General features: G+C 41.1%; 1 protein-coding gene across 1 annotated transcript; it reads left to right on the top strand.

The window, feature by feature from the left end:
* The first annotated feature begins 2,824 nt into the window (after window positions 1–2,824).
* LOC139722250 (uncharacterized) lies at window positions 2,825–16,646 on the top strand. Its single transcript, XM_071633559.1, has 2 exons — window positions 2,825–2,936; window positions 14,059–16,646. The coding sequence occupies exons 1-2, from the start codon at window positions 2,913–2,915 to the stop codon at window positions 15,964–15,966; spliced, it is 1,932 nt and encodes a 643-aa protein (XP_071489660.1). The 5' UTR covers window positions 2,825–2,912; the 3' UTR covers window positions 15,967–16,646.
* The last annotated feature ends 291 nt before the right edge of the window (window positions 16,647–16,937 follow it).

Below are 16,937 nucleotides of genomic sequence, written 5' to 3'. Positions count from 1 at the left end.
CCGATGGGGCCACCAAAATCCTAAATTTCAAATTTTTGGTGGCCCGAGAGAAAAACTTGGTGTCCCGAAAAAAAAAAAAAACATTAAAAGTCCTTTTTTTTTAATGAGTCAAATATTTAAGATTTATGATAGTAGGAATTAGAAGTTGGACATATCTACTCTCTAAAAAAAATCGAGTGAAAATTTTCACTCTAAAAAGAGTGAATACAAAAAAGAGTGAATTTCGAGTGAAATTGGAGTGAATTTTGAGTGAAAATGCACATTTTCACTCATTTTGGAGTGACGTCAGGGATCACTCGAAGATTTTGGAGTGATCCCTGACGTCACTCCAAAATGAGTGAAAATGAACATTTTCACTCAAAATTCACTCCAATTTCACTCGAAATTCACTCTTTTTTGTATTCACTCTTTTAAGAGTGAATATTTTCACTCGATTTTTTTTTTAAAGAGTACTTATAAATAAACTTCAACAAACTTGCAACACTCACTCTCAGGCATTCATTCAGTCCTTTTCATCCATCCTTTGAACAAATTTAACTGCTAATTTCTGGCGCAAAAAGTTACGAATTTATTGACATACTTTTCAAAAAAATTTGGTGGCCCGAGGCGGGCCACCAAATTTGCCCTTTTTTGAAATTTGGTGGCCCGACTTTCATTTTTGGTGGCCCCGGGCCACCGGGCCACCGTTAGTGTCGAGCCCTGTATATATATATATATATATATATATATATATATATATATGTCAATGATTATAAAATCTTTTACATAGTAGAGGTCTTTAACAACAGGTGGTTCACTCAACTGATACTTGATGGGCACCTAACTGTAATACGATGAAAATCCGGTTTTTATAATTGGTATGGCCCAAAATTGTGTTTCCCAATATAGTTAATCCTGCACAGTTTGTTTTTTGCAGTGTGTTTGCTTTTGTAATTGCGTTGTTGTTTATCTGCACTACACGTATACTTTTATTGCTTTTATTGCCCGTGTGTCTGCTTTGCTCGCTGTGCTTTTTGTTGACGCGCCCCCATCAATGTATAGGCTTACAACTTGTCATTGATTTTATGGTATGTTATTGAAGGAAACAAACGTCCGATCTATTATTTGATTTGAAATTGGATTTGAAATTGAATTCAGAGAAGGAAAATGATTTTGGTATTAAGCAAAAGCAATTCAAACAATTCACAGCACAATCCATGCGTAATGAAGAACAAAGTAGAAGGCTTACTTAAGTAATATAGGCCAAATATTACACAATATATTGGTATAAATATTATGCTACACTATATAAGGTATACATTAAATGTAGTGATTGAATTTGTCTGTAACACCATATATACGCATGTTCGATATGGGAACGGTTTCTTTTTTTCCTTTTTTTTTTTCTTGGGAGGCAAGGAAACCATGCAAGGCTAAGTTCATGCAAAGAGAGAGAGAGAGAGAGAGAGAGAGAAACCGTAACAGAGCGCATCAGGTCTCATAACTGTTAACATTGATATAGACCCTGCAGCATACAATGAAGAGTTTGTTCGCAAAAACTAATAAGTCCATTTTTGAAGATTTTGAAGTATACGGTCTCTGTCATAAAGTACCAAAAAAAAACCCCTTTTAAATAATATATTGGTCACTACATATGAAGGTACATTTTTGAAAGAAGCAAAAATTTTCTTGTTATTCTCTTTATTTTTCTTGACCTTCAATCGCTAATATCTCCATTTGGCAAATATGGACTTATCGGTTTTTGCAAACAAACTCTTCATATACATTTTTGTAATATATTCATTAGGTCGTGTGTTTCCGCCAGGCTCGGGCAGTATATATATATCAATCAAGTTATCTTTATTTGCGGCACGACTATGGTCACTATTATAAGAAAGGTTTCCGGATATTCCACACCAAAATACTTCTTTGTTTATATTAGTATATTCAGGCCCGTAAAAATATATCACTAACCTGAGCAATATATATCACTAACCTGAGCAATATACCGTGTTTTACTCCTCCTGCCATACATTCACAATACATTGTACATGAAATAAGATTACATCATATATCTAAACAAAATCCAAGAAAACTCTCTCTTCATCAATCATTTCATGCAATTTATATACAAAAAAAAAAAGAATCTCACATTGGCCGACATGATTATACTCTCTTTCTTTTTTTCGAACAAAATGTCGAAAACAAAGAAAGATGTGAAATCATCTTGCCCAATACCCCATCACACTCTCAGGGAGGAGTATACTTTTTTGGGTTTTTTTTTTTTAATGATATATTGCATTCTTCCTCCTGCTATCCATATCAAATACATAAGATTATTATAGTCAATCATATGCAATAGAACAAAATGAATACTTGTAAGTATAGTACTCAATGATTGAATACTATTAAAGTATACATTCCTCCCAATCGAGATGACGCTGTGTGTGTTTTGTCTAGCTGTTGTTTAAAAGAAACTCCATACGTAATATCACAGTACAACTGAAATCTATCGTTTGCACACAGAGGAAAATATATCTAAACTACTAGTAAATAAAGTTATAAAGAAAAATCTCAACGATTTTCTCTATCACATATTGATACATTGTACTGGTCAGAGAGGTAACCTCCCTTGTAAACTTGGCCACGGAAATAGAGTTCTTATTTCGCCCGAGAAGTTTATAATCCTCGTGCAGGCATGCGCTGAGCAATCGTGCGCGTGACAAAATTTATGCAATGTTTACTCAACGTTCGGTATACGCTGACCTCATTCAGTAGTCAGTCGCGGTACTTGTACGTATATAGCATGCAGAACATACGAGGCACTTTGGGGAATTTGGCATCACTCGTATCTATATCCGATAAACATCATCCTGCCCGCCTTCTCGTTTTATTTCATAATGACATGACAGTGATTGCATACTACTTCTAGTATGGCCCACCATTTACCTGACGAGGTAAGTATGTTGTAAGAAAATTCTACTAGCATGGCGTGCGATTGAGGAAATAGTTCCATCATTTCTGCGGTGAAGGAGCCTTTGCTCTGCTAGTGCTAGAACCATAGAATGCATGTGTCAGTTGGCCAGGAGCTCCGGCGTCGTACCGGCGTCGCGTCCGTAGCGTAGTAATGTATGATCTAGTGCTTCATCTTGCTAGAATCCGAATACCAGTACCCGCATGTACTTGGACATAGCAAGTAATCAACGATGGTGAAGGTGATGGGACAAGCTATCACTGTAAATGATCACTTACGAGGCGATCTGGATGTAGACCAGCTATCTTTCCGAAGCGCAGCTGAGGAAAGATCGATAGCGTACGCATTCAGATCGCTGAGGAAGTGAGTTTGTCTCATTGCCTGAAACCAAAAGTTGATTATTTTCTTAACATTCCACATCTATATTCCCGTTTAATTCCACATCTCAAGTTATTTTGATTTTAAGATATAATCGTGATTATACTAGTTGAGGTGGGGACTCATGTTTTGAACATTCTTAAGTCAGTATTAAAAGTGAGATAATGAAAAACCTCACAGGGATGCCATACATAGTTCAAAAAATTTTCATGAGTGAGATTTTCATGACTCGGCATCTCGGCGAGCGTATGTGCGCGCAAGAGGATGTGGGAGGGGTCCCCCCCCCCCCCCCCCCCCCCCCCCGTGGCCTCCCATGGTAGGGAGCTTTTCCAATTTTTAGCTCTTATAATGGTGCGGTCAGGTGCATACTGAAGTTACTATTTTTTACTTATATTGAAAGACTAAAGGAAAATATACCTTCAATTGTAACTATCACTTTAATCCTTTGAGCTATGCTCCTTGTTATGGGCCCAAATTGCAGACTTTGCCCGATGCGTGAGAAAAATGGGTGCCATGCGTGAGATCGTGAAACAACCCCTAAATGCTTGAGTCTCACTCAGAATGTTGAGACTTGGTAGCTCTGCTCTAATATGAAATATGAAAGAGCATGTAATTTTAAGAAGGATTCAACATTTATTTGATGAAAATTCGTTTTCGAATGGCTGAGATATCCAAAAAAGTGATAATAATAAAAGGCCACAGGCCACGCCTTTTATTAGGATCTCTTTGTTTCACCTTGTTTTTGGATATCTCAGCCATTTCAAAACCGATTTTCATCAAAAAAACTTTTGATACCCCTTAGTCTTAGAATTGCATGCTCCTTGACATCTCATAGAGTGGTTTCTAAATATATATCTCACAAAACGTTAAAAGCTAAATCCTCACCTCAACTAGAACTGTACACACCCTTTAACTGTCGGAAACAAGACGGGAAGGGGGCGAACAACACAGCTAGATAGACTCTAGAACTTTACACTAGACTCCAAGTCCAAAGGCAGAAACACTAAAAACTGCAGATCTGTGCGTATAGGGCCTTCGTTTAGTATGTGGAATATAAAGCTAGCTATCTGTATGTGGGTGGTTAATTCCACTGCACTGCATGGAACGTTCAACGTTCCTAACTATTATTATTGATGAATAAAACGTAGTACAACTACAAATACACTAGGCTTGTAGAATTACTAACATTAAATAACAATGTTAGAAGTCTAGTTCTATGGGTCCTGTCCATGGAACAAGGATTGCTCCCTGCATGCATCTACATCTCAGTTTATGGTTCACGGATGGTATTGATCAGAGTGATTACTAACTTGGACTGCACTGGTCATTTTGAAAACTCTGAATTTGATGTTTCTGTTCTTGCTTTCTTCCCCTTTCATCTGTCCCAATGCAAGCACAGTAGTGCAGCTTTCTGCCTAATAGTTTGTTTCATCAAAGAAAGATAACCTTTTATAATTTAGGCAATGATGCAAGAACTGTGTAGAGCTAGAGTGCAAACTTTCTAGCACTTTAGCAGTAATAACTGGGTGTTCTGAATTGAAACTGTTACGACCAAAATCACTCCGAGAATGATCGCACAAAAGAAACAATCAACTGATGTTCAGGTGGTTTATTAACAGTAATATTGTGGGTACAGACTGGTAATCGGCGTCATATCAGTACAACAATGATCAATAGAAACAATTACAAATCGGTAATGGAATCACTTACATGCATCCAAACTATCACAAAGTCGCTACAGTTCCCTGATAGTGTCCAGATACGATGTTCGATGCACAAATGAATGATCCGCGATGCACCGATGAATGATTCCTGCGACGTATTTAAAATCCAGAGGCACAGGTTACAATAGTCCGCGTTATAATTCCAGGGTACATAGATGTCCACAGTAGATCCACAGTATAATATTCCCAGCGAAATATGCAGAATTCAACGACCACGTCCAGTCGATGCGTTGAATAATGATTCACTTTATATTGTCCAGCTAGGAATCCAGCCCGTCACAGCTTTTCCGTAGCAATGTCCACTGACAGAAAAATATGGAGTCTATCTCCAATGTAGGCAAATTAATTATCTGCAGGCAAAATGTCTCCCAGGCCTTATCTCCACAAACATAACAGGTCAGCAGGTAACACAGGACTGACTATAACAAGTCGCTTCAGAGCCAGAAGTGACGTAACTCTCAGAGCAGAGGTGTTGGGTACTCTGCCTACTGCAGAATTTCTCTAGCTTATATACTATCTGTTCACCCCTTTCTAGCACATTCTATAACTCTCTCCAACCTACTAGCCAGTCCAAGTTCCAGGAATCCTGGATGACTCACTGCCTATCTATGTACAAAACATCATTGCCAAGAATAACTACCAATCACATTGGGCTACAGGGACAGTGCCTCACTCAGCCAAATATGTAAGCACTTCCCAGAAAATTCTGGAAAGGGTGAAATCATTCTAGATTGAGTGAGTTATAATGTATTTCCTCTTACATGCATGTACTTGTGTAGTTACATTGTATACCACCTAGAAAATTCTCCACTGATCTGGTCAGCCTGTATGTACTATATCTATACCACATAGAATGTTCTCCATTAATCTGGTCCACCTGTGTACATACACATTAAAACAGCCAGGCATACAGTACATCATACATGTACGTGTACATAACTACTAGTGTGTACATTTGTGACACCATCCCCCATGGGAAAAAGAAAGCCTTGCTGTAGCAAGGGTTTCTTTTACCTTCACAATTTCTCATTGTTATTTGCAACGAATGTGAGGTAAAGTCCAAGTCAAGCAACAATAATCACATACTATCACATGCCTTTTGGATAGCTGTATTAATTCCATGTTCTCTTTTCATGGATACTATTTACAATGATATTGCTTGGATTCTCGGAGCTTATATAATCATATCAAACTGTTTTGCACACATTAATGAATATGCTAAACACATACACTGGAAATAATATGCGGTGAAAACTTTTCACCTTTGATACTCTCTTCATGTTACACTCTTGACAGAGCGTCGGCAATTACATTGTTTTTGCCTGCCACATGTTTGATTTTGAGTGCATATGGCTGCGTCATCATGCTCCATCTGAACAACCTGTTGTTCTTCATTTTGAACCGGTCTAAAAAGACCAAGGGGTTGTGGTCAGTATAGACCGTGATCTCCCCTTTGCTATTTGTCAAGTACACTTCGTATTGCTGGAGGGCAAGGATGAGACTGAGAGCCTCCTTCTCAATTGTGGAGTACTTCTTCTGGTATGTGTTCAATTTTTTGGAGAAGTAGCTAACTGGTCGTTCAGTGCCTTCTTCATCTTCTTGGAGCAAAACCGCTCCCACTCCTACATCGCTAGCATCTATTGCCACCTTGAATGGCTTTGCGAAGTCAGGAGCTGCCAAAACAGGCTCATTAGCAAGGACTGCCTTTAGTTTCTCGAAGGCTCTTTGACACTCATCAGTCCACGTGTACTTCGCCTTGCCCTTCAGCAGGTTTGTTAGGGGGGTGACTACAGTGCTGAAATTCGCTACAAATTTCCTGTAGAAACCAGCCATGCCCAGAAATCTGAGCAACTCCTTCTTGGATTGGGGGATGGGAAAGCCTAGTATAGCCTCTACCTTGGCTTCTCTTGGCAATACTTGTCCCTGACCGACTACATGCCCGAGATACACCACTTTGGCCTTTGCAAATTCACTCTTTGCCAGATTAATCACCAATCCGGCCTCCTTGAGTCGATCAAAAAGTTGCCGCAAGTGTGTAATGTGCTCCTCCCACGTGTCACTGTACACTAGGATGTCATCAATGTATACTACACAGTTGTCAAGTCCGGCAATGATTTTGTTTGTCAGCCGTTGGAAGGTGGCTGGAGCATTTTTCATGCCGAATGGCATTACTTTGCATTGGAACAAGCCATCTGGTGTAGCAAAGGCAGAAATCTCTCTGGCTTTGTCGGTCAAGGGCACTTGCCAGTATCCCTTCAGAAGGTCTATTTTGCTGACATAGGCAGAATTTCCGACTCTGTCAATGCAGTCTTCTAGTCTGGGAATGGGGAAAGAATCTGTTTTCGTCACGGCATTTACCTTTCGGTAATCTATACAGAATCTTTGAGACCCATCCGGTTTGGGCACCATGACGATTGGGGAGCTCCAACTGCTTTTACTCGGTTCTATTATGTAATTGTCTAGCATGTATTGAACCTCTTCCCTTACTTTTTGCAATTTGCTTGGGTTTAGTCTGTAAGGGTTTTGCTTGATAGGGTCAGCATCTCCTACATCAACATCATGTACAGCCAGAGGGGTGCAGCCTGGTTTGTCTTTACACAGTTCTTTGTACTCATGTAACAGACTAGTCACATCTTTCCTCTGATTTTCAGGTAGGTAGTTCAGTGCCTCATCTACTTTCCCTAACATCTCTGAGTTAGACAACCTGGCACTAGAGGGCTCACTTCCATTCTCATCTTGAGCTTCTCCCTCTTCATCTACTTCTTCTACTACCACCTGAGCTACGCCTACCGGCTGACTAGCCTTTCTCTCATAGTACTCTTTCAGCATGTTTATGTGACACACCCTCTGATCTTTTCGTCTGTCTGGCGTACTGATCACATAGTTCACATCATTGAGTTTCTTTTTGACACTGTATGGGCCACTGAACTTGGCTTTCAGTGGTTCACCTTGTATGGGCAGCAGTACAAGAACTTTGTCACCTGGGTTGAAAGTTCGGGCTTTGGCATTTTTGTCTGCCTTTCTCTTCATAGAGTCTTGTGACACTTTCAAGTGTTCCCTAGCTACCTCACAAGCCTTTGAAAGCCTTTCACGAAACTTTGACACGTAGTCAAGTAGGTGGACCTCATCATCCTCCGTCATGAATTTCTCTTTGATGAGCTTCAGTGGGCCCCTGACTTCATGACCGTACACCAACTCAAATGGGCTGAAACCCGTCGACTCGTTTGGGGAGTCCCTCGTTGCAAACAGCAGGAAAGGGATGCCCTTATCCCAATCCTCGGGATACTCCTCACAAAATGCCCTAATCATTGTCTTTAGGGTCTGGTGGTAGCGCTCCAACGCACCTTGGGATTGGAGATGATAAGCTGACGACTTCAGCTGCTTCACACCCAAACGATACATCACCTCTTGAAATATGCCTGACATGAAATTTGACCCTTGGTCAGACTGCACTTCCTTGGGCAACCCATACCTAGTGAAAAACTGCACTAGAGCATCTACCACAGTCTTAGCAGTGATATTTCTCAATGGGATAGCCTCTGGAAACCGTGTAGACATATCCATGATTGTCAAGAGGTACTTGTGACCCGACCTAGTCCTAGGCAAAGGTCCAACACAGTCAACTAGAACCCGACTGAATGGTTCTTCAAACGCAGGTATCGGAATCAATGGTGCCGGCTTCACTGAATGCTGTGGTTTACCAGCCACCTGACATGTGTGACAAGTCTTGCAAAACTCAGCCACATCCACATTCAACCCTGGCCAATAAAAATGCCTCATGATCCGATCCTTTGTCTTTCTGACGCCTAAATGGCCGCCAACAGGTAACTCGTGAGCAATCCTCAAGATCTCACCGCGGTAACTAGGAGGGACAACAACTTGACGGACCACCGTCCAATCCTCATCAGCTGGCCTATGGGGAGGTCTCCACTTCCTCATCAAAATGCCATCTTTGACATAATAGCACTCAGGGACCTTTTCAGCCTCAGCCTCAGAACACGCCGTCTGAGACAAGCCTTTCAACTCAGAGTCTGCCTGCTGTGCTTCAACCAAGGAAGACTTGCTAAACAGCCCATCACTGTTAGCCTCGGAGCCTAATACAGCAACCCCATCATTCAAATCCTTGAAAAAGGTTTCTGCCAACCAAACACCGGAATTCTCCTCCACATCAACAGAATCCGCATCATCTTGAACAGCTCTACGAGCCTGAGACCTAGTCACAACACAATCTGGGAAAATCCCAGGAAACTCCTCCTGCAACTGCTCAGTTTCAGCAACCACCACTGGCTTATCTGAAACAACTGGAGACGCAACCACCTTGTCCCCAGCCAAGTCATTCCCCAACAAGAAGTCAATGCCTGCCATGGGCAACTCAGGAACAACTCCAACAGTAACAGGACCAGAAACTAGGTCACACTTCAAATCCACTCTATACAGTGGTACTGACATATAACTGCCATCAACAGTCTGAATCAAGACTTTTGCATTCACTGCACTATCTGGTGGAAAAGTCATACCACCATCCACCATCAACGACTGAGAGGCCCCCGTATCCCGCAGGATGACTACTGGTTTACCTGCCTCACCAGAAGTACATGGGGTTACCTCACCATCAAACAAAAAGCTACGATAGCTCTCATCCACCCGCTTCATCCTATCTTTGAATTTGGGAGATTGACTTTCAATGGCCTGTGTTTCACTGAACGGGACACTGTTTTCGGGTAGGACACTTTTTGACATAACAAATCCCAAGTCCTTCTTTGTTTTGTTTTGCAACTTCCAACACTGTGACTTTACATGCCCTGTCTTGTTACAGTGAAAACATTTAATGACATTTGCACTTGTACCGGACCCTTTGTCAGATTGAGGCTTTGGTGTCGATGAAGTTTCAGAACTCGGGCCTTTTTCAGGACCAGCATTCTTTGGATTGCTCGACTGATTTTTGTCTCTCTTATTTCCAGAGAAATTCCTGAAAGGTGGTCTGTTGTCATTTCTGTGGGTCAGCTCATACTCATCAGCCATCAAGGCTGCTTTATGCAAACTTGTCACTTTGTGATCATCCAAATGTGACCTCACACTGAAAGCAACACTCTTTTTGAATTCTTCCAAGAGAACAACCTCACGTAGGTTATCAAAGTCCTGATCCACTTTCAGGGATCTGTACCACCTATCAAACGTCATTTCTTTTTCACGAGCAAACTCAACATGTGTTTGGCCTGGTCTGCGGTACGAATTTCTGAACTTGTGTCTATATGCCTCTGGCACCAACTCATAAGCATTCAACACTGCTTTCTTGACTGTAGCATAGTCACGTGATTGCTCTTCAGAGAGAGATGAGTACACATCGGCTGCTTTGCCGACAAACACACTTTGAAGGAGCAAGGGCCAAAATTCCTGTGGCCAGTTCAAACTGTTAGCCACCTTCTCAAATGACACAAAATATGCATCAACTCTGTTTTCTTCAAACTTGGGCACCAATCGAATGTTCTTTGCCAAATCAAAATCAGAAGGAGCCCTTTCACGATTTCCAACAGCGTGTGCATGAGTCAATTCCATCTCACGCAATTTCATTTGCTGCTCCATTTCGAATTTCTTCATTTCCATTTCTCTTTGTTTTTCCCTTTCCAGCATTTCCATTTCCCTAGCCTTTTGCTCTCTTTCCGATCTCATCTTCTCTTTCTCTATTTCCAATCTAGCTAGCTCAAGCCGTGTTTGATCTGAAATGTGAGCTTGATCTGAAGTTTCAATTTCTTCTTTGAGCTCCATGTGACCAGCTACTAAGTCAAGAATCTCTGCCTTTCTAGCACCTTGTGGAACATCAACATTTAAATGCTGTGCAACAGCGGTCAAATCACATTTGCGTAACCTTTGCAAATCTTTGAGGGACAAATCTGTCCTCTGAACAAATGCCTGAACATCCATTGTACTGATTGACATTGTCACAATGTATTACACACAATACATGTATACAATTGAACAATCAACTCAACTGGTATTTTGTCTGTACCAATATTCTGGATTCCGGAACGTTCCAAATTCTAACTTTTGGTTTTAAATTCACTTCCCGGACAAGCCCCCAATTTTGTTACGACCAAAATCACTCCGAGAATGATCGCACAAAAGAAACAATCAACTGATGTTCAGGTGGTTTATTAACAGTAATATTGTGGGTACAGACTGGTAATCGGCGTCATATCAGTACAACAATGATCAATAGAAACAATTACAAATCGGTAATGGAATCACTTACATGCATCCAAACTATCACAAAGTCGCTACAGTTCCCTGATAGTGTCCAGATACGATGTTCGATGCACAAATGAATGATCCGCGATGCACCGATGAATGATTCCTGCGACGTATTTAAAATCCAGAGGCACAGGTTACAATAGTCCGCGTTATAATTCCAGGGTACATAGATGTCCACAGTAGATCCACAGTGTAATATTCCCAGCGAAATATGCAGAATTCAACGACCACGTCCAGTCGATGCGTTGAATAATGATTCACTTTATATTGTCCAGCTAGGAATCCAGCCCGTCACAGCTTTTCCGTAGCAATGTCCACTGACAGAAAAATATGGAGTCTATCTCCAATGTAGGCAAATTAATTATCTGCAGGCAAAATGTCTCCCAGGCCTTATCTCCACAAACATAACAGGTCAGCAGGTAACACAGGACTGACTATAACAAGTCGCTTCAGAGCCAGAAGTGACGTAACTCTCAGAGCAGAGGTGTTGGGTACTCTGCCTACTGCAGAATTTCTCTAGCTTATATACTATCTGTTCACCCCTTTCTAGCACATTCTATAACTCTCTCCAACCTACTAGCCAGTCCAAGTTCCAGGAATCCTGGATGACTCACTGCCTATCTATGTACAAAACATCATTGCCAAGAATAACTACCAATCACATTGGGCTACAGGGACAGTGCCTCACTCAGCCAAATATGTAAGCACTTCCCAGAAAATTCTGGAAAGGGTGAAATCATTCTAGATTGAGTGAGTTATAATGTATTTCCTCTTACATGCATGTACTTGTGTAGTTACATTGTATACCACCTAGAAAATTCTCCACTGATCTGGTCAGCCTGTATGTACTATATCTATACCACATAGAATGTTCTCCATTAATCTGGTCCACCTGTGTACATACACATTAAAACAGCCAGGCATACAGTACATCATACATGTACGTGTACATAACTACTAGTGTGTACATTTGTGACAAAACAAGGAGCAAATGGAAAAAAAAAGTCATGAAGCTGATACATGAAAGCCTTAGGAACTCAGTACCGTAACAGATAGAGTGTATTTATTTATAAGTCAGGTGGATCACAAGATGTATGTATCAAGAGATTGGATCATCAATTTTGCCATGGACACATGGACACATGTTACATGTATAGAAATCTCAAGTTTGTGTATTAACAAAATGGAAACAAAGTTGATAGATATCATATTACTGTTGTTCAATAATCATTCATATCATTATTAGCACATGCTGTAATTGGACCACATGCTGTAATTGGACCAACTTCTCTGATATGTATTAATGTAAAATTAATTTGGTGTAGTAATCAAAGCTCACTTCTAATGAGGCAAATTGTCCTATTGTACAGCAAAATCAATTTGTGTATTTCATTTGATATATCAAATGAAATACACAACTATATTGTACTGTATTTGTACATGATATTTTGACAATGCAGCAAGACTATTTCTTTCATTCTAATGACAGAAGTTTTGTGCAAGTAGCTCTCTTGATGAGAGTCATTGAGCGTCAGCAGCCTTCTCTTGATACTAGACACTTCCACAGTCGGTGTGTGTCATTCAGATTATGATGGTATATGCATGTATCAGTTACATGATGTACTTACTTAACTTTCTATCGTTTCTAACTCATCCGACTGTGTCAAAGTGGTTTCTAACTTTAGTCAGGAGTCATTCCTGTAAACTGTAAACCACTACTGTCTGATAAAGTTGTGGTATTACTCAGGCAGTGAGGATACAAATTGTGCTGGTCATTATATGCAATGTGGTATAGGCAGGCATATATATGCATGTTCAATGCAAGTGCAATTGAATCTTTCACCCTTGTCTTTCTTAAGGAAATGGGCAAGAAGTAAACCTTCATCAGCCCTTATATTTGGAGGGGGGGATAAAATTGCCAATATTGTTTGATGTATCAACTAATATGCAATGCAAAGTAGAAGTATTTAGTAAGATAACCAGGTCTGAGGCTGAGACTAACCTACCTACTTGTACTACTACACAGTCAGTAAACCCCATTCAGTCTTCAACTCTGAGTCATAAATAGTGTTTCTGCTGTATAGCTTAACTGCTGTCTGGTCTGATGATAGAAACCCAAACAAATGATGCATCATGTTTGTTTAGAGGAAGCTGTTTAGATATTTTAGTCATAGTTGGTCATCCAGTTGTTGAATGGATTTGCACACCTTTTTTTTTTTCCTTAAAAAAGGAGTATATTTTCACATAATATAATGTCATGCCAGGATGTTGAGGAAATTCTCTAAGAATGAGCAAACAATATGTCACTGAGAAATTATAATGTTCTTAGGATTTTATGATTATTTTCCTACATCCATTGATTTATGTGCAGGATTTTTATTTATTTATCAAATTCATTCATTTTTTTTTTTTTTTTTGGGGGGGGGGGTTGCTGGGAGAGGAGAGAAAACACAGCTATTTCAGCATTATTTGTAATGTAGTACTGAAATTCTTTATCGTTTAACCCTTCGTGTGCTTAGGCCCTAAGTTAACTTGCCAAACATTGTGATCAGCATTCAGCCATCCATACCAACTTGACCTTGTTGTACAGGTAGAAAGCCCAATCAGGTGCAGCAATGTGGCTCAGTCCAACCCAAAGGCCATAGTGACACAATAAGAGTTGGGGGCATTAGGTACATTGTATTCTCTGTTTATTGATTTTCATTTTTCTTGATAGTGGTGTTTATCTCTTCTTTTCTTTGCATATTTGTTTAGTTGATCGCCCACATCTTCCGGTTTTTGTGCCATGAGGACCGGGAGGAAGCAGCTGTGGTCTGCAAGGACTGGTTCCGAGCATCCCTCGACCCAGCGCTGCACAAACACACTGTGATCACACTACGGGCATCAGCCTCTGCAGGGAAGCATCTCCCAGACCTGGGTCAGCGGAAGAGTCCAAACCTCGTCATCACGTACGTGGAGGGCAGCAATGCAGACTTCCTGCTGAAGGAAGTTGGCAGACATCTCGGTCCTCATCTTCGATCTCTCTGCCTGAAAGGATGTGACATCACACCAAAAATGTTCTTGGGTATGATCGCCCACTGCCACAATCTTTCATCACTGGACATCAGTTGCTGCAACAGTCTCTTCATGTCGGGGACGTTACTGCAAAAGGAGGCGGAGCAAGAGGTAGCCAGGTCAGCATTCCAAAAGTTGAAGAAGCTGAAGTTAGGATCCATCAGGTTCCTCTCAGACGCATTATTCAACAAGTTTGTTGCAACAACACCACGTCTGCAAGATTTGTCTCTTGCTGGCTGCAATATTGCATTTGAAACGGATCCATTTCGGAAAGGGGGAAGGGGTGAGGACTCTGTTACAGTCCTCACTTTCTCCAATGTGCTTGCATTTATTTCAAGGCATGCTGCAAACCTCAGAGTCCTGGACTTTAGTCTCACTTCTATAACAAGTGAAGCTCTGACCTCACTTGCAAATGTTAAAGACCTGTGCCTGGAGCACCTAGTCTTACGACGTTGTACTAACTTGACAGATGAGGGTATAATTAGTATAGCTAGAATGCAACCCACCATGAAGGAGCTTACAGTGGTATCTTGTCGGTCAATAGGAATTCCAGCAATCAAGGCAGTCACAAGTAAACTGGTATCCTTGGAAAAACTTGTCCTCAACAAGCTGGAGTCAATACCCCAGGACACCTTTGAGCTAATGACAACAAACCTCAACAAACTGAAGCATCTAAGTCTGGCTAACAATCTCAATTTGAAGGGTTCACAGATGCTTAAGGGTCTACAAGGGGCAACCTTCTCTCACCTAAGATCCCTCAACCTCCAAGGATGCCCTCAGGTGGATGATGATGTCATTACGTGCATCTGTGATGCTGCACCTGATCTCGAGGTGCTCAACCTGAGCTCATCACTTGCCATTACTGATCTCAGCATCCAGCGCATCTCTGCTCAGCTCCACCACCTCAGACGCCTTGATCTCAGCTGGTGCAAGCGTATCTCTGACTTTGGCATCCTGGGACTGGAGAAAGATTGCCCAGCCATCAGCGCGCCTGATGAAGCTTCAAAGCACAGCAGTGACCGCTACACACGCACCCATAGCAACATGGGTTTCTTCAAGCCTCCCAACTTTGAGGAGGTCATCTTGACTATCTCTGAAGAGGATATGCAGGAGTTCCTCAGATCCACCACAAGAGTTGGCATTGATGCTATCAAGACGCTGGAGGAACTTAATCTCAGTGCCTGTGACCATCTCACAGATCGTTGCATCCAAGAGAGTATATCGTTCCCACGTCTCCAGGTGCTGAACCTTAGCATGTGCAGCAATATCACTGACAGGAGCCTTGTCAGCATTGCAAATAAGAACCCCTACCTCCGGACTCTCAATGTCAGCAAGTGTCATCAGGTCACTGATGTTGGGGTGTGCACAGTGGCATGCGGATCGTCACGGCTGTCATCTCTCTCCATTCCTCAGTGTCCAATCACGGTGAAGAGCCTGGAGATCATGGGAGAGCACTGCCGGCACCTCAAGTTCCTTGACCTGTCTCAGTGCAGCGTCCCCATGGCAGCGGTAGACAAACTCCGTGACAGATTACCAAGTCTACAGACTGTTGTCACCTCCTATCTGGATGGTGACATCTCAACACTTTACCAGCCTGAGTTTTTCTAGGTAGGGCCTATCCAAAAGTGTAGGAGCGTGTAGACTGAATTTAAAATGAGACATTCAATGATTGTTCAATGGAGACCAAAGGTAATTATAAACTGTGTTTGTGGAATTTTGTAACAGCTTATGAAAGATGCTTGGAAAGTGATACATGTAGTCATATTAGCAATGGAACAACTGGTTTCTCTAATGATGCAAATGTTGATGTTTAAAAGATGCTACATTTGATGCAAGTCTTGAGAGCTGTAGCATTCTGTGCTTCTTTCATTGTTAGGTAGACATGGATAAAGTGGGCTATTCCACACAGGCATGAACACTAGTATATATTCAACTCTCTAAAAAAATAGTAAAAAATCAGAAGTATTAAGCAGTATTTTCAAGAGAAACTAAAGTTTAAGCTCAGAACTTACTCTTAATTTGTTTCTATAATCTCCTATATATGGTACTGGTTTTATTTGACAGACGAGAATGACCTTAATACCTATGAGGTCATTGATTTGTAGTTGGTAATGCTGTGAGGTATTGATAAATCTGCTTGACTGAACATTGCACATGCTTTTCCAAAACTTTCCAGTTGGTGAATGTCATAATATCCCGAGGTGTAGTATGCCCAGTGATTTCTAAATGACTACCAAAGAAGTACTCTAGTGGCTTGGTGAACATTCATTTCTCAATGTTGGCCATAGTTGACTGCCAAGTTCTCCTGGTTCATGGTCATCAAATACAGTGAAAAGTTCTTTTGCTTACTCATCATTTAGTGTACATGTATTCCTTCAGATTCATTCCTTCAGCTTCCGTAAGTGTACTGTGCATGCCATGGCTTACATGTTGTCTACTCGGACTACTGTGTATTGATGTGCCATCCACTTTGAATGGAGTGTCAGAAGTTTAATCATACATTGTACTATACCTTCAGTCCTTCACTATCCCACCTGTGTAGATTAGTAAGATGCTTGTGTGTGACAGGAGCACAATAC

Source organism: Diadema antillarum, unplaced genomic scaffold (genome assembly GCF_040938485.1).
Source record: "Diadema antillarum isolate AM-2024a unplaced genomic scaffold, OU_Dant_1.0 scf00000162, whole genome shotgun sequence".
Taxonomy (NCBI): Eukaryota; Metazoa; Echinodermata; class Echinoidea; order Diadematoida; family Diadematidae; genus Diadema; species Diadema antillarum.
Note: the sequence above shows the minus strand (reverse complement) of the source record. Positions and strands in the feature narration are given on the sequence as shown.

Excerpts from the sequence above, each read along its gene's own strand:
- LOC139722250 (XM_071633559.1), top strand. The coding sequence starts at position 2,913 with ATGGCCCACCATTTACCTGACGAG. Across the intron at positions 2,937-14,058 it reads CCCACCATTTACCTGACGAG|TTGATCGCCCACATCTTCCG; the intron begins GTAAGTATGTTG and ends ATATTTGTTTAG.